The sequence below is a fragment of the Marmota monax genome, unplaced genomic scaffold (genome assembly GCF_021218885.2).
Source record: "Marmota monax isolate L192 unplaced genomic scaffold, Marmota_monax_Labrador192_F-V1.1 WCK01_AAM20220418_F8-fsc00030, whole genome shotgun sequence".
In the NCBI taxonomy this organism is placed as follows: Eukaryota; Metazoa; Chordata; class Mammalia; order Rodentia; family Sciuridae; genus Marmota; species Marmota monax.
The window spans coordinates 2,410,822-2,436,437 of record NW_026691988.1 but is presented as its reverse complement, the minus strand read 5'-3'; the positions used below and the strand labels follow the sequence as shown (position 1 = coordinate 2,436,437).

The 25,616-nt window shown below is 36.0% G+C and overlaps 1 protein-coding gene across 10 annotated transcripts in view; it reads right to left on the bottom strand.

The window, feature by feature from the left end:
• Nucleotides 1-25,616, bottom strand: part of L3mbtl3 (L3MBTL histone methyl-lysine binding protein 3) — a 110,956-nt gene that overhangs the window by 79,968 nt on the left and 5,372 nt on the right. For 9 of the 10 annotated variants that reach the window (XM_046449233.2, XM_046449261.2, XM_046449272.2 and 6 more), the window contains exons 3-4: nucleotides 7,548-7,664; nucleotides 193-304 (exon numbers count right to left, since the gene is read on the bottom strand). In XM_046449233.2, the coding sequence (XP_046305189.1) occupies nucleotides 193-304; nucleotides 7,548-7,649 (214 nt within the window). In that variant the 5' untranslated portion in view covers nucleotides 7,650-7,664. Of the gene's footprint in view, nucleotides 1-192; nucleotides 305-7,547; nucleotides 7,665-8,288; nucleotides 8,523-25,616 lie in introns of those variants that run through there. The other variant, XM_058581105.1, reaches the window with a different exon arrangement.

Sequence of the window (25,616 nt, the reverse complement as noted above, 5' to 3'; positions counted from 1 at the left end):
AGACAGTTTATAGTTATTTTAAATATTTTAAAAGCTGGCTCCTATCATTTTTCATTACAGAAATTTACCTAAGAACATGAGACACAAAAATCACCCAGGACTTTCCAATTTCCAGCCTGTTATAAAACCTTAGATATTCTCATTTCGAAACTCTCAATGGGAAGAAATAAAAAGCAGAAGACTCTTTCTTACCTTCTTGAGCAGTTGGTACCATCCAAGTGGTGGTAGCAGTTGCTTTTTTAACATTTTCCATTTCACTTTCATCTGTAATAACTTCCAAGGCTCCAAACTCATTCACCCGAAACTAGGGACGACACAGCAGAAAGAGGCAAGATTTACAAAAATGTTCAGGACAATAATTATTACATGACTCATATATAGTCTTTATACAAATTAGCTATATGTTAAAAATTAATTGAAATAATTGCATCTTGGACAAGGCTTTCACCAACATTAAGACCTTTGCATTTTGCAAATTTCAAATTGGGGGAAGGAAAACAGAACACAGGTACCACTGAAGCTATGCAGTCCCATAGATTTACCAGTTGTATTTTACTTGTATTGATGTCCCCCTCCCCAGAGCTGTGCTTTCTCTTTCTTTACTGCCTTTTAATATTCTCCATTATTAGGCTGGGGATATAGCTAAGTTGGTACAGTGCTTCCCTTGCATGCACAAGGCCCTGGGTTCAATCCCCAACACCACCAAATATATATATATATATATATATATATATATATATATATATATATATATCTCCATCCCCTACTATTAAGTCAGGTGTAGTGTGGTTCACACCTGTAGTCCCAGCAACTCAGGGAGGCTAATGCAGAAAGTTTTCAAGTTTGAATACAGCCTGGGCAACTTATCAAGACCCTGTCTCAAAAAATAAATACTGCTCAGTAGCAAAGCATTGGAGATTTAATCCGCAATACAAAAAGGAAGTATAATAATAAAAAGAATAAGCTAGGTCCAGTGTTGCACACCTGTAATCCCAGCAGCTTGGGACACTAAGGCAGGAGAATCGCAAATTCAAAGCTAGGCTCAGCAATTTAGCAAGGCCCTAAGCAACTTAGTGAGACCCTGTTTCTAAATAAAATATAAAAAGGGCTGGAGATGTGGTTCAGGGGTTAAGCACCCCTGTGTTCCATCTCCAATACCAAATAAAATAAAATTCTCCATTATCTTCATCTCTAGTTTACAGACCAATTTTATCATTAAAAAGTAAGGGTATTTTGATTACATGGACATTCACATTCCTAATATTGAAAACTTCCTCTCACCTATGGCAAGCTTCAAACAAAGTAGTTTCTGCAATAACCTGAGTTTACTGTTTGTGTGTTGATGCCTGATAGTTACCTCTGTGTATGGCCCTGAATTCATACATTCTAGATACAAGTTCTCAGGGAACATGTGTGTAGAACATTTAGCATGATATAGCAGTCTGAAAAATGACAAAATTTAATGAGGTGGAAAAGAACTAGAAATAAGTTAAACTAAAAAAAGAAACAGAATTATTCTTACTGATCAACTCTGGAAACAGAATATTTCATAATAAGGCTGACAGTACCATCTACTGGGCAAGAGTAGAAAAAACAAGCTGTCATGATAATTATTAATTAATGATATTAAAGAATGTGACAAAATCAATTCTGAATTATGATTTTTTAAAAAAATAAGAAAAAACTTGCTAATTAGGTTCAAGTAAGATGTTTTACTTTACATGTTAATTTATATGCACTTTTAAGTATTACATGTTATTTCATATATGCTTACTTGATAAATGCAAAAAATAGCATCAAATATTTTCATAAACAGAAAGGCTGCTGTGGCTGAAGTTGTAGATTTCTTGCTCAACTGGAAACCACTTTGCATTTCAAACACTAAGAACCAGAACACTACTGAATGGAATCTCCAAGTAAAAATGCACAACTATTATATTTAGAAGGATATGGCTCAAAAACTTTTGAAGAAAAAAGGTAATATCCCCCAAACACAACATTCAACCTGTCATCTTTTCCTTCTAATATTAATTGCCAGTAACTGATTCACAGTCTAAATACAAAATAAAGATACAATGTCACTAGGGATAGTAAGCTTCTCTAAGTCAGAGATCTGTGGATAGACTTCAAGGGTTGATGCATGAAATGCTTTCAAAATTATGGTTATGTGCACATGTATATTCTGGGGGGGGGTGAGGTCCATAGGTTTCATCATATCCTCTAAGGCATCCTGTAACCCTGAGAAAGTAAAGTACATCTGCTCTTATCAAAGTTACTTATCTCAAAAATCAAAATCCTCAAAGCATTTTCAAAGCAACCTTATCATATGCAAAAGGACACAGAGATCATCTTTTTCTGTGTCTTCTCAAATTCACATTCACTATGTCTTCTACCACCTCACTACTGTAGAAAAATGTGAGCACATGGTTTTAGGCCTTGCTAACATTACCAAAGTCCCAATGAAAGGATTCCAGGAAGACTGATTTGCTAACTTGTTTCTTCCCCCAAGTAAACACTCAGTTTCTGAGGCTGGTAATGCTTTTATGGCTTTGGAATGATGAGAAACTTCATATCTCTATCTCTCTCTCTCTCTCTCTCTCTCTCTCTCTCTCTCTCTCTCTCTCTTCTCTCTCTCTTCTCTCTCTCTCTCTCTCTCTCTCTCTCTCTCTCTCTCTCTCTTTTAAATTATCAGTTCTTTTAATCTAGAGACAGTACAAAAATTTGTCAAATGGCTCCCTTCTACAATCAAGAATTTCCAAATTTTAAATTTTACAAAAGGGATTATCAAGCAAAACAAAACACCAGCTGACATGGTAATGTCTTCTGCATGTTGATGTAGCCAGGTCAATCAGAAAACAATTATGTCTGAAATTTATAAGGGGTGGCAAAAGTGTCGTTTGTTTATTTGGCTTGAACCACCTTTAATTGATTCAATTCTCTTCTTTATTTTTGCTTTAGGGACAAAGGCTCTTTTTTCTATTTTTGTTTGTCTTCAATAATAGATCATTAGAAGACACCACTGAGGTTATTCTTATCATTTTATTACTTTCAATGCTGACATTTTAATTCTAATTACCAATGTATTTTAAAGGCAAAGATGTCTGGTAACTAAACAGCTTTAAACATTCATCAAGGAGGGCAAAACTGAGCATTAAGAGAGCACCGAGCTTTGCAGCCACATGGTCTTGCTCTCAGCTAAATGGCAATTATTCTGACTAGATAAGATGCTATCACTCTCAGGAGAGTATCTGCATTTTACTAAGGGACTTTCAAAGACTAAATCCTTATGACCCAGAGGAATAATTCTCTGTGGATAAATTTCAGACATCATTAGAAGTTCAGGTAGAAAAACTGCTTTGGCACTGGGAACCCTGCCAGGCTCCTTTCCGCCACCACTTAGTCACCTGCCTTTTCTGATGGCTGGCCCTAAGACATTAATCTACAAATGCTTCTCTGCATTTAAAAAAGAACAAATTAGGCAGTGGTAAAGTTTCCAAAGCTTGCTTAGGCAAAAAGTGCCTTATTAATGACCACAATATTTTCCAGACCACTGGTGGAGACCTGCTGTTCTCCTCTACCACTCTCTGGATTTTGAAGTTCCTGCCTCTTCTAGATACCCTTCTCTCTTGCCCTCCTCCCCTTGCTGCCCCTAGAAGTCTTCACTGAATCTCCTATTTTCAGAACCCAAAGACCAAAAGAACTCTGCTTTTCAAAGCCTTCCTAATTTCTTCAGCTGAAATAAGTTTTTACCTCCTCTATCCCTGTAAATTTTTCTTGTATCTCTGTTGATATGAAAATATTCTCAGTCTTCAGGCAGCAGTATAAGATTAAGATAATCAATTTTAATACTAGAGAAGCCTGTTCTCAAGATCCAGCTCTGCCAGTAAGTGACGTGAGCCAATGCAATAACCACTCTGCACCTCATCGTCTGTAAACTGACCTGCAAGACAGACACTACCCCAAAGGAGTACATAAAAGGATGAAACAAGAAGATTCAGGTAAAGCGTTCATCAGAGAGGAAGTTCCCTTATTCCTCTCACATCTGTCCTCAAAGACAAAGTTTGCTCTGCTTTATCTAAGGGTTAGTTGGCTTAGGGAGGGGAAGGGGGATTCCAGCACAGGGAACAGTAAAAGGGGTCCAGAGTATGAAATCTCAGTAGTTTGGTATGGATAGAAATCAGAGGTGCTGAGAAGTAAAATGAAATGTGCCCAAAGGGAGGCCAGATCACAAAAGAAAACAAAATCATATCCTATAGAAAATTTCAGGGGACTTGAACTATGCTGTGAAAGATACCAGCAAGTGCAGAAGAAATACATAACTAGAGTGGCCGTGATCATGAGGCTTTCCCAGAGGAAAAGCCTTTCAAAATGGCCAAAGCTGAAGCACATAAAAACCTGCTCCCATGATAGAAAACTGAGTGAAGTGTGGCAGGCCGTCTTAAGCTACCATACTGTTAGGAGAACCCCATGCCCCTACTCGTGAAAAAGCAGAAGTATGGCTAGTATCCAACAAGCAAAGCATGATGTGAGAGGACAGATTTTACAACTGATTCAAAGTTCTCATATTTTAACTTTCTGCAAAATCATTTCCTCAATCAGCTCTCTGAAGCAACTCAGATTTTAATTCAACAAGCACGTGAATTAGACATCCAATATAATATAATCAACAGGCTAGTCTCTGAATTTTAGATACAATGGGTAATAAAGCCATAAAGTCAAAAATAATTTTCAAATTATTTTCTGAAGTGAAAGTGTCAAACTGTCTGCAGCACATAACGGGAACTGGACACCTGGCAATGACCCAGTAATTAGATGAATCTAAAAGTCATATCAAATAACCCAGATTATAACACCCATTAAGTGGTTTAATTACCTGATTGCCTTAAGAGGTATAAGCTGATTTCTAAAGGTCATTGCTTAGAAAACCTTAAAGCAATCCAAATTTCCTACAGGTAGAAACTTCAATCTCCTGTCAAAAGCTAACTGAACACAGTGAAGGATATATATGAACTCTCTGTTCACATTTATGCAAATTTTCTGTAATTCTATAATTATTCCAAAATTTAAACTTCTTCCTAATTGATAAAATACAGATTTTTGTTTTATAACTGTATAATAATACTATATTTTGATGTTAGCTGAGAATATTCAGAATTGGAAATAGAAATTTAATTTTTCTGTGTCTTCCTTCCCCAGTATTTCTTCTTCCTCCTTGATTTCCAAGTGTGTTATACAATGCATGGATAGAAAATACAGTCATTTTTCATTACAGAGTTGAAAACATAAGCCAAATAAAAGTATATGCCATTGCATTATTGGACTGTAGAATAGAAAGATTCCACACTCACGTTTACTCCATGCCCATTGTTTCACATGTTTCTTACCTATTATTCTGTGTTTTTAAAAGGTATATTTTTTGCAGGGGAGTGATATTGGCTAAATTATATTGTTATAGTGTGTGCATGTACAAATATATAACAACAAATCCCATCATTATGTACAACAATAATGCACCAATAAAAAATGGGGGGAAAACAGCTAACTGAACAATAATTGCAAATTTCTCCATTCACTTGATGTTAAAAAAATAAAAAAGCCATTAAGGAATAAAAATACAAGAAAAATAAGGGAGTGCAGCAATAAAAAAGACACTGTAAAGCTATAAACAATTGGTTAAGTGTTGATATACATTAGTTTCTTTCAATCCTCATAACCCTTTTTATGGTTGTAAATCTTACTATAGATTCTAAAAGCCCCATTTGACAGATACGGCTTCCAAAGCTTGGGAATTTTAAATAATCTGACAAAGTTCAGGTGGCTCATATATGTTTGGCTTTATTAGAACTTGAGAAATATTTTTTCTTACTCAAAAATTTTCAGTACTATCTATCATATCATGTCCAGATGGATACTTGAAAATGCCAGAGCAGATAAAATCCTTAATATTTGTTTAATTCCTTATTTTATAGAGGAAAATTGATCTGAAGAGTTTAATTAACTTGTTGAAGGTCACACAGAAGTAAAATTAACACCAACTTTTTTTTGTAAATTTTTAATTGCCACAAAATATTTCTGCATATTTACAGTACAGTAAAATAATTCCATATATATGTATACATATATGTACGTGTATATACATATATGTATCTCACACACACACTCAATGTGTAATGATCACATCAGGGTAATTAATATTTCCATCTTCTCCAAACATTAATCATTTCTGTGTGTTGGAAATCTTTGGACTCCTCTTTTGAGTTACGTTAAAATTTATCTTATCATTCAGTTTCAGTCTAGTTATCAACTATTATGCTATAGAAAGCTAGAATAAATATTCCTATCTAACTGTATTTTGGTATTCATTTAAAATAAATCAATTTCTCCAGATTTCACTAAACTCATTGCAATATTTCTGTGACAGTAAACTTGAGATGTTGGAACACTGCACTTAATTAAACCTAACCAAACTAAAATCTCAAGTATTTTTCCAACGACAGCCAGATTGTTCAAATCACCCCACTGAGGATGAGTGAGGGCAGGCTTGGCTAAGATACTTGTCAAACAGCCACGAAAAGGGATTAGATTCCAAGAAGCCTCTATCAGGGGGAAATTCTTCTATTCAAGATAGTTCAGAACACTAAGCCTTAAAGAGGCCAGTCAGATGACAGTCTATTAGGGAGATCGGAAGTTCAAACACCCAAATGACCAAACACAGAAAGTCTAAAAGGCCACCAACAGGTTCAAGGTCTCAGTGATAGGATCAGAGCAAAAGTAAATCAGATATGAGAGGTGGGGGCAGTTGGCTCCCCAGATGGATGCTTGCACAACCATGTTTCACGGTGCAGCACAGATGGGCCTAGAGTGGAAAACAGTCCTGGGGAAAGGGGCAGGGCAAGCACGTACAACAGAAGCAGAATGAAACTCCTGAAGAGGGTTCTCATCTAAAAAAAAAAAAAGCACTATGACTTACAGCAAAGTCCTGTTTTGAACAAGTGATTATACAAAAAACAATTATTTACATTATAAGTAATTTAAGAAAATGAAAGTCTGTTTATTCAGTATTTTAACATTATTTTATCCAGTTTTTAAACAAGAAGGCTAAGACAAAGAAAATATAGTTATTCCAAGTAGCAAAGCCCATTACGACAAAATCCAAGAAGCTATGATTTCTATGAAAATCAAAGTTCTGCACTTAATCTCTTCATCTCTGCCATTTCTGCATTTACTGGCCCTCATGATGGAGTCAAAACTGAGATGATCCTCCTGGAAGCTATAAATTAATTTCTGTAAAATGAGAACATGCTACAGAATATTCTTATATTCTTAGTCCTCTAACTCAAGTGACAAAAGCTTCTGCCAATCCATCAGCATTCCAACGTGTCTTGTAAATTTACTGTTGATGTGTGAGCATGACATAAAACCCGAAGCACTGTGGTTAATGCTTTTCTTATTTCACATATGTATTCATTTAAAAATAAACACACATACAGATGTATACACACACACACACACACACACACACAATCAGAATAATAAGGAGAGCCTACCTTTAAGTCACTTCCTGGTAAGGTGCCCACTCCATCTTTCCAGTCCATAACACTGAATACATCAAACTCTTGACCACTTGTGCTAGAGGCAGACTCAGTCATGATTTATTTTTTAACCTAGAAGGGGAGGGGGAAAAAAAGAAATATCACTAAATATTCCACATGCAAATCATTTTTAATTTAGTAATCACTACTTCAATTTCCAGTACACAATTTTCTTGATTACACTATCCCATAGTCATAGACCTAATAATAATTGTTAATAGAGCTTGGGGTAAAGCTTAGTGGTAAGAACACTTTGCCTATCACACATAAGACCCCCTGGGTTTGATCCTCAGCATCTCCCCACTCCAATCCCTATAAAATTATAGGAAAATAATTTTATAAGTTTTATGGTAAAATTGTGCTATTATTAAAAAAAAGAAATTCATTCATTCATAACATATTCACTTAAAACAAACAAAAAATCATCCTCTTTGGGTACGGATATCATACAGCAAGAAATTTTTGCCCTCTAAGGATGTTTTCTTTTCTAAGACACTGAAAAGAGAGTAGGTGTGGATAAAGAATAAAAAATGTATACAGTACTCTGCCTTTATCCTAGGGATATATTCTAAGACATCCAGTGGATGCCTAAAAACACAGTACCAAGTCCTACATGTACATTTTTCCCCATACACACATATTTATGACAAAGTTTAATTTACAAATTAGGCACAGTAGGAGATTAACAAAACTTACTGTAGGTCTTAGCAATTGTAGCATATGACCTTTTTTCTTTCCTCATTGAGAATTTTCACCTTTTCACTTACAGGAAACAATTTATGATTTCTCTTTGGCATATTCAAACTGTCAGCATCACTACTCTTGCACTTTGGAGCCATAATTAAGTAAAATGAAGGTTACTGGAACACAAGCACAATGATACCACAGCAGTCAATCTGACAACTGAGCAGCAACTAAGTGACTAGCAGGTGGGAAGTGTATACAGCATGGCCACACTGGACAAGAGATGATTCATGTCCTGAGCAGAACAGGGCAAGATTTTGTCAATTATTCCGCACACCATTTAAAACTTTTTGAATTTCTTATTTCTTGAATTTTCCATCTAATATTTTCATATAGCCGCTGACCTCCAATAACTGAGACACCCAAGTAATTGAAACCCCAGAAAGCAAAACTGCAGATATAAGGAGACTACTGGATAAAATATTGATAAAAAATAAAGAGGCCAATTTGACAGTTAAAAAGAACAGGGAAAATTTAGTCCATTATTGACTGTCATCTACACTACATTTATCAATTAAGTGTCTGATCTACTAATGTAACAAATGCACAATGTGATTGAGTCAGAAAGTAAACAGATTTATTCAATTCCATTGAAATAGCTGCAACTATGTTGCTTTAAGAAACAGGAAAACAGTCTTAAGATGTACAGCAAACATCAATAGTAAGGCTCAGTTAAGATAACCAATTTGGCCAGGGGCAGTGGTGCCCATCTGTAATCCCAGAGGCTTGGAAGGCTAAGGCAAGAGGATCCCAAGTTCAAAGCCAGCATCAGTAACTTAGCAAGGCCCCAGCAACTCAGCAGACACTGTCTCTAAATAATATAAAAGAGGTCTGGGGATGTGGATCTATAGTTAAGCATCTGAGTTCAATCCCTAGTATCAAAAGAAAAATAATAAGAACTAATTTGGCCAGGCGTCACAAGCACCTATAAACCCCAGATAACCCAAAGGCTGAAGAAAGTTCAAGGTCAAACTGGGCAACTTAGCAAGCCCTATCTCAAAAATAAGAAAGGGCTGAGGATGTAGCTCAGTGGTAGAGCACTTGCCTAATCCACTCCAGGCCCTATGTGGAATTAAAAAAGGCCAATTTGACTAGCTAAACTAATAATGCTTTTATTTTCATTTTTTAATTACAAAACTTTCCATAATCACATCATTGGTGGTAATACTGATATTTTCTGAAACTCTCATTTGTTTAATATGAGATAAAACAAGTCAGTCATTATGTGCATATCATAGAAAACTGACAAAAGGATCAATGGATCCTAAATTTGAATTGCAAGTATCAATATCAATTCATGATGTATTATGCCTATTTTCCAGCTATCTAATCACTAATCAATGATAATGAGCAGCTTGGTTCTCTGATTGTGGTAACTAAATACAATTTCTCCTAAATCTTCCCAGAAAAGGAACTGATTTCTGCTCAATGGCAGAAAATATCCCAGATGAGCCTGGGATACCTTGTCAAATAAGAAAGCAAAGAAACTATCAAAGACAAGGGACATCACAACCAAAGAACTTAGGGCCTAATTTGAAGAGGCTCCTACTAGACAAAATAAGGCAAAGTAGAACTCTTACTAGTTGCAATTAATTAAAATACATCAAATAAATTTAAATGCATGAAGCCAGGCACAGTGGCACAGGCCTGTGATACCAGCAGCTTGGGAGGCTGAGCCAGGAGGATCATAAGTTCAAAGCCAGCCTCAGCAACTCAGTGAGGTCATAAAGCAACTCAGTGAGACCCTGTCTCTAAATAAAACATAAAAAAGGGCTGGGATGAGACTCAGTTGTTAAGCACCACTGAGTTAAATCTCTGTATGAAAAAAAATTATAAATTCATATTGATATTCAAAACAAACAAAAAAAGAATATTTCACTGATCACCTTTTTTAGTTTAGGAGGAAACCAACTCACTATTTGGAAAAAGAAATAAGCACTGGTGAATTTTGTTTGAGATGGAAATTAAAGCTGCTTTTTGCATGGAATTCCATTTTTATTTAACAAACTGTGTTTATTCAGGTTTGGACACTAGGCAAATATTTTGTCAAAAATAAATGAAGTGAGGCTATCACATCAAAAAAAGAAATACTAATTTGAGTATTCCAGGGAAAAAAAAGAATTTTTGAATACTTATATCTATCACCGTGAATTTGACAGCTTCCCAAAAGACTTCACAAAGGAGATAGATGGGTGGTGATAACAATAAATGTGATATTTAAAATACTTCATAACAAAATTTGTTAACACTTGAATGATATATACAATTCAGTGAAGAAATATTTTCCACATGACCAATGCATGATGTTACAAAACTACACACGGATAAGGGATTCATTCAAAATGCAAGACAGACCAAATGGATTTCAATGCCTCAAAATATGAAAAACTCAACTGATAAGGTTTCAAATTACATTCGACTAACCTTCAAGAAACCATCACCTGTCAAGTTTTAGTGTGGTATCAAAGAAGAATGTACACTTATTATTGAAAAGACTAGTAAAATTATTTCTCTTTTCCAACCCTCTATATGAAGCCAGATTTTCTCATATACTTCAACCAAAACAACAGATTTCAATGGACAGTGCAGAGGCAGATATAAGAACACAACAATCTTCTATTAAGCTAGATATTAAAAAAGATCTGCAAAAATGTGAAGCATTCCACTGCTCTGTTTTTTTTAAATTTTGGAACTATGATTATCTTTCATAAAAATACATACTTATGTATAGTCTCATGTACTGGGTTTTTTGTTGTTATTTTTAAATAAACATTCCAAAACAACCTATTTCTAACAGTAAATATTAGTATTTATTAGTATTTATATAGACATGTAGATATCTATATGTCATCCAAACAATCCCTCTTTTTTAACCATTTTTCAGTGTAAAGACAATGTGAGACCAAAAAGTCTCAGAGTCACTATTTTACAGAATAAAAACTTATTTTTTTCCACAAAGATGAAATTGCAAGGAAAAAACTTGAGGAGGAAATTTGAAACGGAGAAAAAGATATTTAAGATATATATCAACCAATCCCAATATTACAATTCATAGATCTGGTCTGGACCCTGATTTAAACTATTTTTTTTAAAAAAAATATTATTATATAGGGCTAGGAATATAGCTCAATTGGTAGAATGCTTGACTTGCATGCACAAGGCCCTGGGTTCAATCCCCAGCACCACTACCACAAATAAATAAATAAATAAATTTATATCTATATATATATATATTTTATATATAGAAGAGGAACTTTGAATACCAACTGGCTATCTAATGACATCAGAAGAAATAGTGTTGCTTTTTTAAAGGGGTGATGCTGGTATGCACTTTTTAAAGGGGAGCTATTCCTATATTTTAGTGATACAAGTGAAATGGTAGAGGAAATGACATACTAAGAGAAATGTGCTATAGAGTAAACAATGGGGTGAAATGGTGAAAATAAGACTGGCAACATATAAGGAACTGTCCAGATGTAAGTAGGGTCTGTGGCAGTTTATTATATTACATCCTAAGCTTTGTACGTGCCTGAAAATATCTTTCCAAGATTTTTTTTAATGTAATTTCCTTATGTGTGTTGAAAAGGTTAGGTTTGTGGATTCTTTGTATAAAATATTATAGCACTTAAACATTTTTAACATTCATTTTTCAATAGTCAATAGAAAAACTACTTGGGATTCCTTGAGTGATAGCTGTCTTCTGTTGAAAATTTTTAGGTACTTCAATATTCTTTCTTTTTTCTTCTTAAATATAAAAAAATATGAAACATTAGACATTTCAAAATGTATATCCAGTTTTAATTTGAAGAATCAGATTCCACTATCATTAACTTAATCCTCAAAACAGGAACTAGGATGTGAAGGCATAAGGAAGAATTAAATTAAGAAATTGTAAAAGTATGAAATAAATGAAGACTTGTACTTAAATTCTTTTATGCTCCTCCCTCACCAAATGGATAAAGACCAGCCATAAAATTGACTCCCTATCAAGGGATGTAGGAGTGGCAACTTTTTTCTGACAGAGGGTAGTGACAGAATAATTTCCCCCCTGCTGGATAAACTGGGTAAAACCAGAGTCCCTGGTCTTTTTCCTACCCAAAAGTCATACATGTATAAAATTCACAGCAGTAAAATCCTGTCTGTCCAGGAAGAGAAATCTAAAAGCTAACATTTCACAAAACCTGAAGTTAATGTTCATTACGAGTTTTAGGAAATAATCAGAATAGGCTTTTGTTATATAAAATATTACTAATGTTACACAGTGTGCTCAATCTGTAAGCATATTATCTAAAATTTGTAAAGCTTGTTTCACCCATTTTTTTTTTCATTCTAAGGTTTGTGGACTTTTTTGTACAACACAGAAATATTATTACATTGTTTTTCGCATCGTCATCTAATTTTGAGGCCACCGGTGGCTTACTTTTTCATAAGAAGTCTGAATGGCTACAACAGATTTAGTGTTTTCAACCACCTTTCATTCAGGTAGAACAGCCTGCACGCAATACTATTTTAAGAAAAGCTACTGCTTCTACGACATCTCAAGTCTTTCTTCCTCATTTCACCCTCCCCGTGTATGTACACTTGCATACAAACATTCGAAGGCCTTTCACTTCAACAAATCACGCCCAAAAGACTTCAGCAATTTTTTTTTTCAATGCTTAGAAAATGTTCTTACTTTTGTTTTGTTCCTGTAATTACTACCTGCTACATTCCATAATCCTATATGTAACCTGTATTCTACAGGCCATAAAAAGCAGGTAGATAGGAGTCATAATACAAGGAGTAGTTTCTCATTCTGCAGAAAATCCCACCCCCAAACTCTTGTTAAATGGTGCTGAGATTTCCTAAGAAAATGTCATAAAAGTGCACCACGATGGGCCTCTGTGCTTTCAAACAAGATTCAGCATTTTTCTCCTACTTTCTTAGTTCTAATGGTCTCTGGCCTCTACTGATATCAGACAATGCAGCTTTGGGGTTCAGACATCTACCAAATGTATCAGTGGAGCTTTCAATTTCCCCTAATATACATGTTATGGCTGACCGTGGTAAAAACGAAGGCATTGATGCCCAGCAGGCCCCTCCCAGTGCCCACTGCAGATGTCTTGCCAAGGAACTGATGACTTCACTGAAGACCAGGGCCATTGCTGCTAACACCAATACAAATGCACTATCTTCCCAAAGTATCTTTTTTAAAAAAATTTTTTATTTTTTTTATTTTTTAGGTGTAGATGGACACAACACAATGCCTTTATTTTTATGTGGTGCTGAGGATCGAACCCTGCTCCTGCCTGTGCTAGGCGAGCGCTCTACCACTGAGCCACAATCCCAGCCCACCCAAAATATCTTTTTACAAAACAATTCACTTCAGCTTTCAGTCACTTTTATTATAATTTTCTTGCCCTAGCCTCCAACCAAAGGTCTAGAGAGCAGCCTAAATGACATATGACACTATCCTCAGAATTACCTCCTGTATGTCTCTCCTACCCCATTCCACGTCTCCAAACCACAGCTGTGCAACTTGACTCTCCCTGGAGATAATTCTATTGGATGAAACTCCTCACTTTCTCATGTAAACAAGTCCCTGGCCACCCCAGTCTACCAGTACCACTTTTGTTAGGTGGTAATGAGACTGTTTTTTTGGTATTGCTTAGTTTTGTTTTTGCTCGGCTGGGGATTGACTCTAGGGCCTTAGGTATGCTTAGGTTTGCTAGGCAAGTACTTTCCCACTGAGCCACGCCCCTAGGCTACTTATTGATATCTTACATTTAAAAATCCTATGTTATGTGCATGTACAAATATGTAACAATGAATCCTGCTATTATGTATGATTATAATGTACCAATAAAAAATATGGAAAAAATCTTACATTAAGGTGCTGGGGATATAGGTCAGTAGTAGAGAATGTGCTTATTAGCACACACAAGGCTTTGGGTTCAATTACCAGCAGACACAAAAAACAATTCTGTTATCAGACTATAGGGAAACAGGACCTCTCATATTCCTTGATGAAGGCATTGTTAAGTTGAAACAACCATTATGCAGATCAATATTCAAGATCATAACCCGCAACTCAGCAATTATACTTCTAGAAATTTATTTTGTAAATACTTGTGCATATATGTATAAAAAATTACATACAACTTAACTGTCCATCAATGGAGAACAACTATAGTAAATTCACACGACAACATATGACGCACTGTGAAAGACAACAAGAAAACACTTCACACGTAATAAAGAATTCCAAGACACTATTAATAGTAACAATTCTATGCAAGGTACAAAAACTGCATGCTACACTTTGTGTAAAACAAAAACAGGTAAATATAAATATGTATATGGCTTGTATATGTATAGACCAACTCCAGAAGGATTTGTCAAAAACCACTTCTATATCCAAGAAGAAGCAATGGTTTGCTAAAGGACAGTCATGAGAGGAAGCCTTCTCTTTGCACATTTTTGTGTCCCTTTTGAAAATATTTAAATTTTTATTAATTATAAAAATATAAGTTTTAAATCCTGTTTCACGTTTATTTAAAATTATGTTATAAGCTGGATGTGGTGGCACATGCCTATAATTTCAGTTACTGTAGAGGCTGAGGCAGAAGGATTGAAAGTTCAAGGCCAGTTTGAGCAACTCAGTTAGACTCTGTCTCAAAAATAAAAAAGGGTTGGGAGTATAGTTCAGTGGTAGACTCTCCTTCGGTTCAGTCCTCAATACCACAAAAAATTTAAAAATAAGACATGCCTTTTATAACATACATATGTTTATCATGAAATATTTGTTACTGATGTTAAAAATTGAATCTATCACCTAATAGTCACTAAGGGAAATCAACTTCTACAATGCTGTTGGGTAAGTTTACTAGTAGGTGTTAACTATATGTGCATGTGCATCAACTCAACAGCTGAATGGGAAAAAGAAGTGTAGGGTTCACTTCTGCACAACCAAGGTATGCATTCCCAGACTGTATATTGATGGTTTCTACTATTCCTGAGTGACACCTGAAGTTCTCGTGACATTTCATAATTTTTCGTTTTACATAGACATGAGTCTGAATCACACATGCCATAAAGAGGGGCAGGGGCAAGATAGTCTGGCCTGGCCAAGGTCCAGTTATGCTCTTAGTCACAGTGCTCCGTCTTAGTGCTGTGAACACTGTAAATAAAGTGATAAAAACTCTGTTTCTTTTTAAGAAATGAAACAAACAGAATTAACTGCTAGTTGAGTCTAAGAATTGATGACAGAATGAGGGGAATATGGAAATGTTTATGAAAGTAATACGCCCTAGCCACAAAATAGAAGTTTCAGATAAATTAAAGACTGAAATGTCAAAAGCAATGACTCAGACACACTGTGTGAACAAAACTACCAAATGCTCCAAAAGTAAATCAGTAGAAAATACATGTGAATTTGTGTCAATAAGTTCTCCAGACAGAACATCAAACGAGAGAAGCAGTTAAGGGTCTAGAAAGATCATTTAAATATTTCAGGTATACTTTTAGTAATTTTTTGGAAGGAATTATGTGCTACAATGAGTTTTTTAAATTTTGAACTGCAACTGGCTTGGGCCATATCCCTCACAAATGTCAAGAATCTACTGCATCTAATTTTGACATAAAATGAGTTTATGTCCTCCATCATTCTTCCCTCATATCATTTCTTTGCTTCTGTCTGCCATAAGTGGATAACAGAGAGGCTCGGTGTGAGGGGCACAGTCTCCCTATGTGCTGAGCTCCTGCTGCAGAGTCAAAGTGAGGAGCCTGCCTGGGCTTAGATGAGGAGAGGTGACCTAACATAGGACACAGCACAAAGCAGAAGAGTGGGCCTTGTCTGCACCCCAAGAGTCTGAGCCTGAAGATACGGGGAAAAACAAGGATCACTGAGAAAGAGCACTAAGTGTAGCCTATTCCTGCTCAACCCATCATTCTCCCCAAATTATATTTAAAAGAACAATGAGTTGATGTCCATTAAGACTAGCTAAATAGTTGTAATTATTTAATGTTTTCTTTCTTTAGAGTTGCATTTTATAGCTTTGTAGCTAATTGGTGCAAATTCAAAATTAAGGTACAAAGATACTGTGGTTATGAGCTGAGAGTATAAAATGGGAGTAGACATTACCTCAAAAGCAGAATCAGATTAAAATTTTAAGAACCAGAATCAGATTGAAATTGTGTCATTCAGATAACAGGCATGAGATATCAGGCCTGGTGTTGATGAACTAAGCCTTCCAGATTTTGGTTAAGAGGGCAACGTTATCTTCTCTAAAGAGCAAATCAAGAATGCTAACCCTAAAATCATTATCATGCACACACACACACACAAAAAAAAAATGAAAACAGTATAGAAGCGGAACATGGCAATGAAAAAGGCCATCCTCCACTGTAAAAGTCAAAGGCCTTGTTGCCATGATGATTACTGTTAGGCCATTAACTGAAGAGGGCTTTTGGTTTATTTCATAGAAATCATCAGTTACCAACCAAATGCTACACCTGGCACAGAGAAACACACTCAAAAGTCCTTAATATCATTCTTCAGTTATATCAGCTAAAAGGGCTCTCACTGTGACATGCAGAACTCCTCTGAACCCCCATCCTCACTCTCTTGGCTCCTTGGCATCTTTCACAGGCATGAATCAAATGACTTCACAGAGTATCCTTCGGACCTGCTGTACTCTCACAAGTCCTTTCCCCTTCCCAAAACTAGTACTTTCCACTCCTCCTCTTCATTCCACTTTCCAAAGTTTAACAATTGCTTCTTCTGTGACTGTGGATGAGTTAGTCACTTAATCAATTTCTCCTCTGTAAAATGTAGAGGATTACAGAATCTTTCTTTACTGAGTAATGGTGAAGATTAGATAAACCAGGTAATATGTTAGCTATCCTGTAGACAACAGTCAAATATAATGTTAACTTCTTATTATAATTATTGACTTTAACAATTATCTGGGTTCATAAGAGCTCCTTAGCAATCAAAAAATTAAATAGCAGTTTTTCTTTTCAACTCATTTTTAACTTAAAATTAATTCAAACATTTCTTAATTTACTTATTTTTGCAGTACTAGGGATTGAACCCAGGGATGCTCTATCAATGAGCTACATCCCCAACTGTTTTTTAACATTTTATTTTGAGACAGGGTCTTGCAAAATTGATAAGCCTGGTCTTAAACTTTTTATCCTCCTACCTGAACCCCCTGAGTCACTGAGATTACAGGCATGCATCACAGCACCTGGCTAGTCAATTCATTTCAATAACATCCAAGGTAGTAAGTGTTCAAACCTACATTAGAAGATGTCAAGATTACTATGTTAAAATTAGGTATTGTATTATTAATAATATTAATAATAGCTCCAGAAAGACCCCCAGTTTTGTCATAAAGCAATCCATCTGAAGTAATGTAGAAAGATCTGCCATGTGAAAAAGGCCTGAAGCCACCCAATCCCCAGAGAAGCCCCACATGTGGTCATGAGCTACCACACTGGTATGACTCCTTTTAAACAAGACTAGATGAAACACTAGGACAATATTTCCCAAAGTCTGCTCCCCAAAACACAATTTTTAGAAAGCCATTCATTCCTATCCCAGATAAAATATTCGGTGATAAAAGACATGCAATTTCCCAGCAGCCTTTGGAAGATGCACACTGGCTGTGGTGCAGACACCTGTGTAGCACTAAGTCCACAGTCACTATGGACTTATAATCACTATCACAGCACATTGAGTTCTACAGAAACCCCTCTGTGGAAAATAACATGAAAGTAGGTAGTGTTTTACAGAGTAGATGTCATTCATCTTCAAGTTAGATGCAACTTGAAGGATGCTACCTTCTGACTTAGCTCCCAGACTGCAGCCATGTGTGGAATTCTATGACGTCTCATACTGAGGCATATTCTTTTAGTTCAGACTTGAGAAAATAATACTGAAAAAGATATGGGCCCTGCATTCTGAGACCTCCCTACAGCTTTTGTTGTACTCTGTGATGATGTCCTTTATAACACCTAAAGACCCAACATTTACTAAGAGAACTCCGTGTCCACCAATACAAGGCCAAATGGGGTAATCAGACTAACCCATTAACAGATACACATTAAAGGAACACAGAGATGCTGGGGAAGAAAGGGTTCTTTAATGCCTTGTCATATTAAAGGATCTCACCAATACCAGCCTACTTGACCTTCACAACTCTTTCAAGACTGATAAGAACTATTTCCTCATTTTATAAATAAGAAAATTAAGAAACAGACTTTTATCTCTTAGACGGAGCCCAGGATGCTGTAATTTAGTCAACAGAGAAGACAATGAAATGGTGTAAGGCAAAGGCTCTGCAGCCACAGCACCTGGATTTACATCCCAGCCCCGAGACTTACTACGACCTGTACACCATAGGCAGGGACCTAGCCTCTTGAGCCTTAGCTCCTTCAGATGTAAAGTGGATTGAAATATCTACTTCATAGAGACATAAAAACTTTTTTAAAAAAATTATGCAAGTTGGAATGCTTTGCACACAGAGGACACTCAGTCTATAAGAGCTTCAGTGATTGTGAACAAAAGAAAACAATCTTCTCTCCAGTGTCCATGCGCCCTCCAAGCACCAGGTCACCAGGTATGTGCAATAACAAAGGGCAGGAGATGATACCTGTGCAAAGGCCAACACCTTGGCTTCATAAAGCCCTATGTAAATTTTCAGGAGTCCAGAGATTGGGGGTTGGGGGAGCAGTGTTTAAGAAAACTGCAAGACTCCGAGTTGTCACGGACAAGTAGATTTCAGAGTGGATTTGGGAGACTTTGTAAGGTATCCTAAATGTAAGATCAATAAACATTAGCTTAGCCACGTTCTTCTAAAGAAAAGAACATTTTGGCAACCAAAAAATAATAATAATAAAAATTAAGATAAAAAAGCTACCCCAACAAATTAGGCCACTGGCAACTTTACTGTGATGTTTGTGCTCTGAAAACATTGAAACCTCCTCACATGCCAACAGTGGCTCCCGAACGTGTTTCAAGAGACAGACAGCGGGTGCAGAGGCAGACAGCATGCACTGGAAGGACTGCGGCAAGAGGCTGATATGAAGAGGAGAGATGAAAGCTAAGGATCCTCCCCAGGAGGCTCCAGTGACCCGGCCAGTCTTTCTCTACACAAGCCCTGGTTTGTGTATGTGCACCTAAGACATGAGGAGAAGAGGCCAGGAAGACAGTGTGGATACCCTGATTATCATCACACTGTGTTATCACCATCTGCATACAAGAAGTACTGATGGAGACCTTAATTAACTGGGCTTTACAATCCCTTGTGAAGATTCACAGTAGGTATTGATAAAGGTTACCAAATGAATGGATGAAACAGGGGAAAACAAGAGACAGATTAATGGAGAGGAGGGTTAGAAAGACAGGAAATCAGAAAAAAGAAACTGATTTGTCCATCGGTCTCACATTCCCCAGTGAAAATTCCAACTAACAACTAGGCTGCTAAGTATTTATTTATTTACCTCCTTGGCAGAAGCAAAACATCACCACTCCAAGAAACTCTCCTTATTTAAGCGTCAGTGAAGAACACATCAAAAGAAGTTAAATTCAAACCTCTTAAACGGGCTTATTCAATAAGGATGAGAAAAATCCAAACTAACACTTGAAGCATCTTTCAACAAACACATATTGCTACAAAGAAAATTTTTCCTTTCAAATCAAGCATGACAGATACCAGCTTTGATAGTCTACTTACCCTGCTTGATAAGAACTCTGAATCACACACATATTGGAACTGAGATCTGTGGTAGAGAGATGTGAAATTTTGCCCTGAGGGCCCAAGTTCATAGATTTTAAGCAGGCAAACTCTAGATTATTTCAATGTGAGAACGGAAATCTTAATCCTATCAAGAACAAAGCCTTCAGAATCTGGGTCTTCTATTCTCAACCATGCTTGGACAGCAGATCTTGAGCGTCAACTAATCCATCTACCTTTAAATATGAAATCAGCAGGAAGAATGCTTCCTCCTCAATGCGTTCTCAAGAAAGCTCCCACTTGACCTCCTCACCATACCCTAGTGAGAATGGTCCTATTTATATGGTGGCAATGGTTCAACTGATTTCTCATCTATGCTTCCATGGAGATGGTGTGCAAAGGAGTACACCAAGGGTAACTTAACAAAATCTCAACTTCCTGCCCCTGTTTGTTACTGTTAAGAAGGATAAATTATTGAGATTCTGTAACCTCACCTACTGACTTCCTCTAAAAGAGGAACAGAAAATGAAAAATGCCTTTCAAGAAAAAAAAAAAAATGTACACAGAAAGTGAAATCACACTAACTGACACTAACAGGCCTATGGCCTATTTAATACACTCTCACCAAATACTTTTATTTGAAGTTCATCTTCAATGTATGCTCTACAAGATATGTGAGGCAGAAATTTCTTTAAAAATGTTATCTCATCAACATACTACACTAGAAAGATAATAATAGAAATTTTACACCCATTAGAGGGATTCAAAGGCCATAAAAAGAACAAGAACCTGTCTGACACAGATATTTCTATGCTTTTGCTGCATATGCATGAATTTAAATTTTAAAAGAAAAACTAAAAGTAGTGCCTTGTTCTTTTTTATTTCCCTTCATAAATTTTTTTCAAAAACACTAAAAGTGGTATCTTCTTTTACTTATTCTGCTTCATACTTTTATAGAACATAGAGCTAAAATTAAGATTTACACTTGATTTCTCTTATGTCATAAGTTAGATTTGATCAGATTTTATTTTTCTCCCAGAAGTCATGCCTACAGCTAATCTTGATAATCATTTGTGACCAACCTGCTTATCAACATAAGCCTCAAGTTCACCAAATATGACCACAAATCAACAGGGTGAATTATTTATATCATTTAACAATCAGACCAAATTGACCACTTAGAAATTTCAATTCATTCTTCAGGGTACAACAGTGTAACACATGGGGAGAAATACAAAATATTTCCTGAACATCCTATTAAAGAAGGTTGGGAGTACACAACAGATTAATGTTCTAAAACCTGAACAAATTTAATTCCATAAATTTATATATAACATAAAGCTGTTGTCCCACCTTGAAAGGGCTGGGACAGAATAAGTCTCAAAAAATTTTACTGAATAAAGTTCAAGTTAGGAGAAACAAACAGGTGTGATGATGCACACATATAATCTTAGCAACTTGGAAGTCTGAGGCAGGAAGCTTATAAGTTCAAGGCCAGCCTGGGCAACTTAGTGAGACTGTGTCTCAAAATAAAAAATGTTTTAAAAAGGGCTTGGGGCTGGGTGTTGTGGCTCAGTGGTAGAATGCTTGCCTAGCAAGCATGAGGCACTGGATTCAATCCCTAGCATCATATAAACAAATTAAATAAACAAAATAAAGGTACTATGTCCATCTACAACTATTAAAAGTTTGTGTGTGTGTCTTGGGGTGGTGGTGCTTGGGATGTAATTCAATGGCAGCATGCCCCTGGGTTCAATCCCCCATATCCATTTGAAGGGAAAAAAAAGGAAAAGTTTATTACTGCTAAGTCCGACCCAGATACCTGGGTGAGGCACACAACAGGGAGAAACCACCCAACCAGGCAAAAGAGACTCCATTCCACCATGCAAAGATTGCCCCTGGCTCTCTGATTACAGTAATTCAGAATTAGTGTATTGTTTTGAGTATCTTCTTACTTACATTTCATCTTCATTTTTATTTTGATTCTAGGATACTATAACTGCCCTTCGTTCCTCCCCATTATTATCTCTGTCTTATTTTGTTACTTCTTTTAACAATCCTAGCTTCAGAGTAAATTCCATTATCTTTTGAGTCCCCTCTGTAAACTTAGATCCCATTCTTTTTGATGACTGCTTTATAATGGATTCATGAATTAGACCAAGGAGGGTTTTGTGGGTTTTTTTGTTTTTGTTTTTGTTTTTGTTTTGGGGGGGAGGGCTGTTTTGTTTTTTGGTACCAAGAACTGTACCCAGGGACACTTAACCACTGAGCCATATAGCCTTTTATCTTTTTCATTTTGAGACAGGATCTCGCTAAGTTGCTTAGGGTCTCACAAAGTTGCTGAGACTGGCTTTGAACTTGCATTCCTCCTGCCTTCCAAATTGCCAGGATTATAGGCTGCACCAAGGCACCCAAGGTATTCTTTTCCAAACAACTCAACAACGAATCTTCTCAATTCTTGGTTTAAAAAAGGAAAGAAAAAAATAAAAAGATGAATTTTATTCCCATTTATTTTTCTTATATTTGCTCATTATTGTGCATCTTAGTATAAGCCATGTATAAGAGCAAACATATTAATCTGGATATGTGTTTTCTTTGAAATATCGTAGGAACTACTGTTTTGAAAATCAAAAACCTAAAGACAAAACAAAATAATCCCATGCCAATATCATTTTACCTGGTTCTACCCCTCTCAAACAGCATAATATAGACAAGTTACTAAGTATCTCCAAGCATCAGTTTGCATTAATAGAAAATAATAATAATACCCGAAGTTCAACATTAGTGAAAGTAGTAGAAATAATACCTCGTGCCTAGAGCAATATGTGGATATCCAGAAGGTAAGCACTAGGTATTTTGGGGGTGAATAAATAAATAAGTAAATGAATAAAGCACTGAGCTTAATGCTTGACATTCAGAGAGCACTCAAAGTATACTTCACCTTAAATATTAATACTATAAGTGTTTAGCAGAGGTTAGTCCACCTGCCCCATCACTATCACAGGAACATGTATTACCACAGTATTACCATGGTACCCATGACTTCATCTCTACCATTCACACATATTTAACTGCAGCTTTGTTTTGTAAACTATCATTTTATGTATATGATTTATCTCCCCAACCAGATTATAAACATGCTGAAGCAAGGACTGATATTCTATTTCTTGTAGTCCCAACACATTCATTCATTCAACCCTACTTCAAGTGTTGACTGTGTGAAGCACTCCCCAATATCGATTTTCATAGTATTTGTTGACTCCATACAAAGCATTGACTGTAAATATGACAGAAACAAGAATAATACAGAAGGCATTATACTGTATTCACATAATATGCATGTAATCCTTACAATAACCACTAAGCCCTTAATTCCAAATCCACTTCTGAGGAAGAAACTCAACTCCTTAAATATCACCCAACTTTATCCACATTCCCTTCAAATTTCCTTGTTCTTTCCTCTAAACTATCTTGTTTCCTAAATGGGGATTTCTTAGAGCTAATAAATTAAATTTAGTTGTTTTTCAAAGGTACCAGTTCCTGGTGTTTCTTTCCATCTGCTCCCTGCAATAACTGCTACAATCAACACTAACTAATCTATCATCTCTTCTATTGACTCATATCTACATACATCAACTAAGAAACTTGACACAGTCTAAAGAAATCCTGAGAACATCCCCACTGGATAATGAAGCCCTTAAGAAATGTATCTTCTGCAGATCCCTTGAACTTCAAGACATCATATAAATAGAGTATCTTTGGGGCTACGGGTGTGGCTCAGTGGGTAGAGTACTTGCCTAGAATGTCCAGTGCCCTAGGTTCAATCTGAGCACTGCAGAAATAAACAAACAAATAAGTATATATTTTTAATACATATCTTCATCCATATTATAATTACCCCAAATCCTTGTGAGGAACAAATACTTCAATAATAGCAAACAGGAACAGTAGTAATGAGATATTCACCAGAAAGTCACCTGTCGACGCAGTGATCAAAGAGAACAAGTCAACCCAATCCATCATTCTCAATCATAGTTCAGGCATTCCTTGACAAAAGGTGAAAAGCTGCTTACTAGCTTCTGAAGGCTAATCATTAAAAAAGAAATATCCTGTACTCTGCCACATGTACATGATTATAAGCCAAGGTCCTGCATCATCTAGCCCCTAAATCCATGTTTCTTAGCTCAATGGCTTCCACAGCCGCTAAAACTCTTTTTCTTTTTTGCTGGTGCCATGTGTAATTGTTACAGTATTATTAGTGGAGTTCAGAGTTATGGCCACTTCTGGAGAAGATCAAGAAAACTCCATAAGGGCAAAGATCTAGTCTTCTAGAATTCATACTATAAGGATTGACAAAAACTTGGTAATTAACTAGAAACACTGCTGGATGGATCACTCAGTGTCACATCCTTGAAAACCCCAGAGTACTCTCGTCCCACACCACATAAAATAACTTCTGTAAATATCTCATCTTAACTGCATCTACGGCAAATCATGTTGGTTGCAATAGTATATAATTCTTAAAAATAAACTAGCAAACAGAGCAGGGGAAATTATTCAGGAACCAACTCTCAATTACTCAGGGACTAATTAAACAGGACATATTTCTTCTTTCCTCCACTAATGGGTTTTTAAATTTGTAAAACATTGATTGGATAATATATAAAAGAGAGATGAAATAAAACTAAAACATGCCAAGGTTTATTTTGTCAAATTCAGAATCATCAAATTAAATATAATGACAAATAGTACCTGTGAGGTATTTTTCCATCTAGATTTTAGAGACTTGGCTATAATTAGAATGTGGTAGCAAAGGGGTCTAGAAAACAGGTGGGAAGAGCCCATGTGGATCTTTACCTAAATCCAGTCATTCACAGGAATCATTTTCTTGTCCACATAATTAGTTTAAATCACTACTAGCCCAGATACCTATTTTCTCATTTTCTCATTCTCTTCTCCCAGCAGACTCACGCAACAAAAATATTAATTACAGTACATGAATTCCCTTCACACCTACTCTTCTTCTTTAACCACCCTACCATTTCCACAATTAGGCAACATTTTAAAGTATTTCTTTCGTTTGCCCCTTCTCCTTATTAAATGACTAGGCTGGGATAAATAAATTTCAGGCTTTGTACCCAGTATCATGTTAGAACATGTTCCTCCCCTCAAAGAGTCAATACTATCAACGATAAGTTACTTTTTGCTCAAGGAAAAAATATTGCTGGAAATTTTTTGACAGGTATATATAATGCATATACCAGAAGCCAATCTAAAAACCTTGGCCAGGAACTAAATTACCATGTTCTGCCCTAGACGACCTACTTTCTGCCCATCACAAAGCCTGGCTAAGGCACAATGATAATATAACCACCACATGTTTGAATAATTCTTTAAAGTTTTCAGAATCTTTTGTTATTTAATATTTAGATTTTTTTAAAAAAGTAACTATTGTTCCTATTTTCCAGATGAAGAAATCTAGGCTGAAGGAAGTAATATGACTTACACAAGGTGATATACATTAAGTGACAAAATTCTGTCTTCTGATGCCTATTCTGAC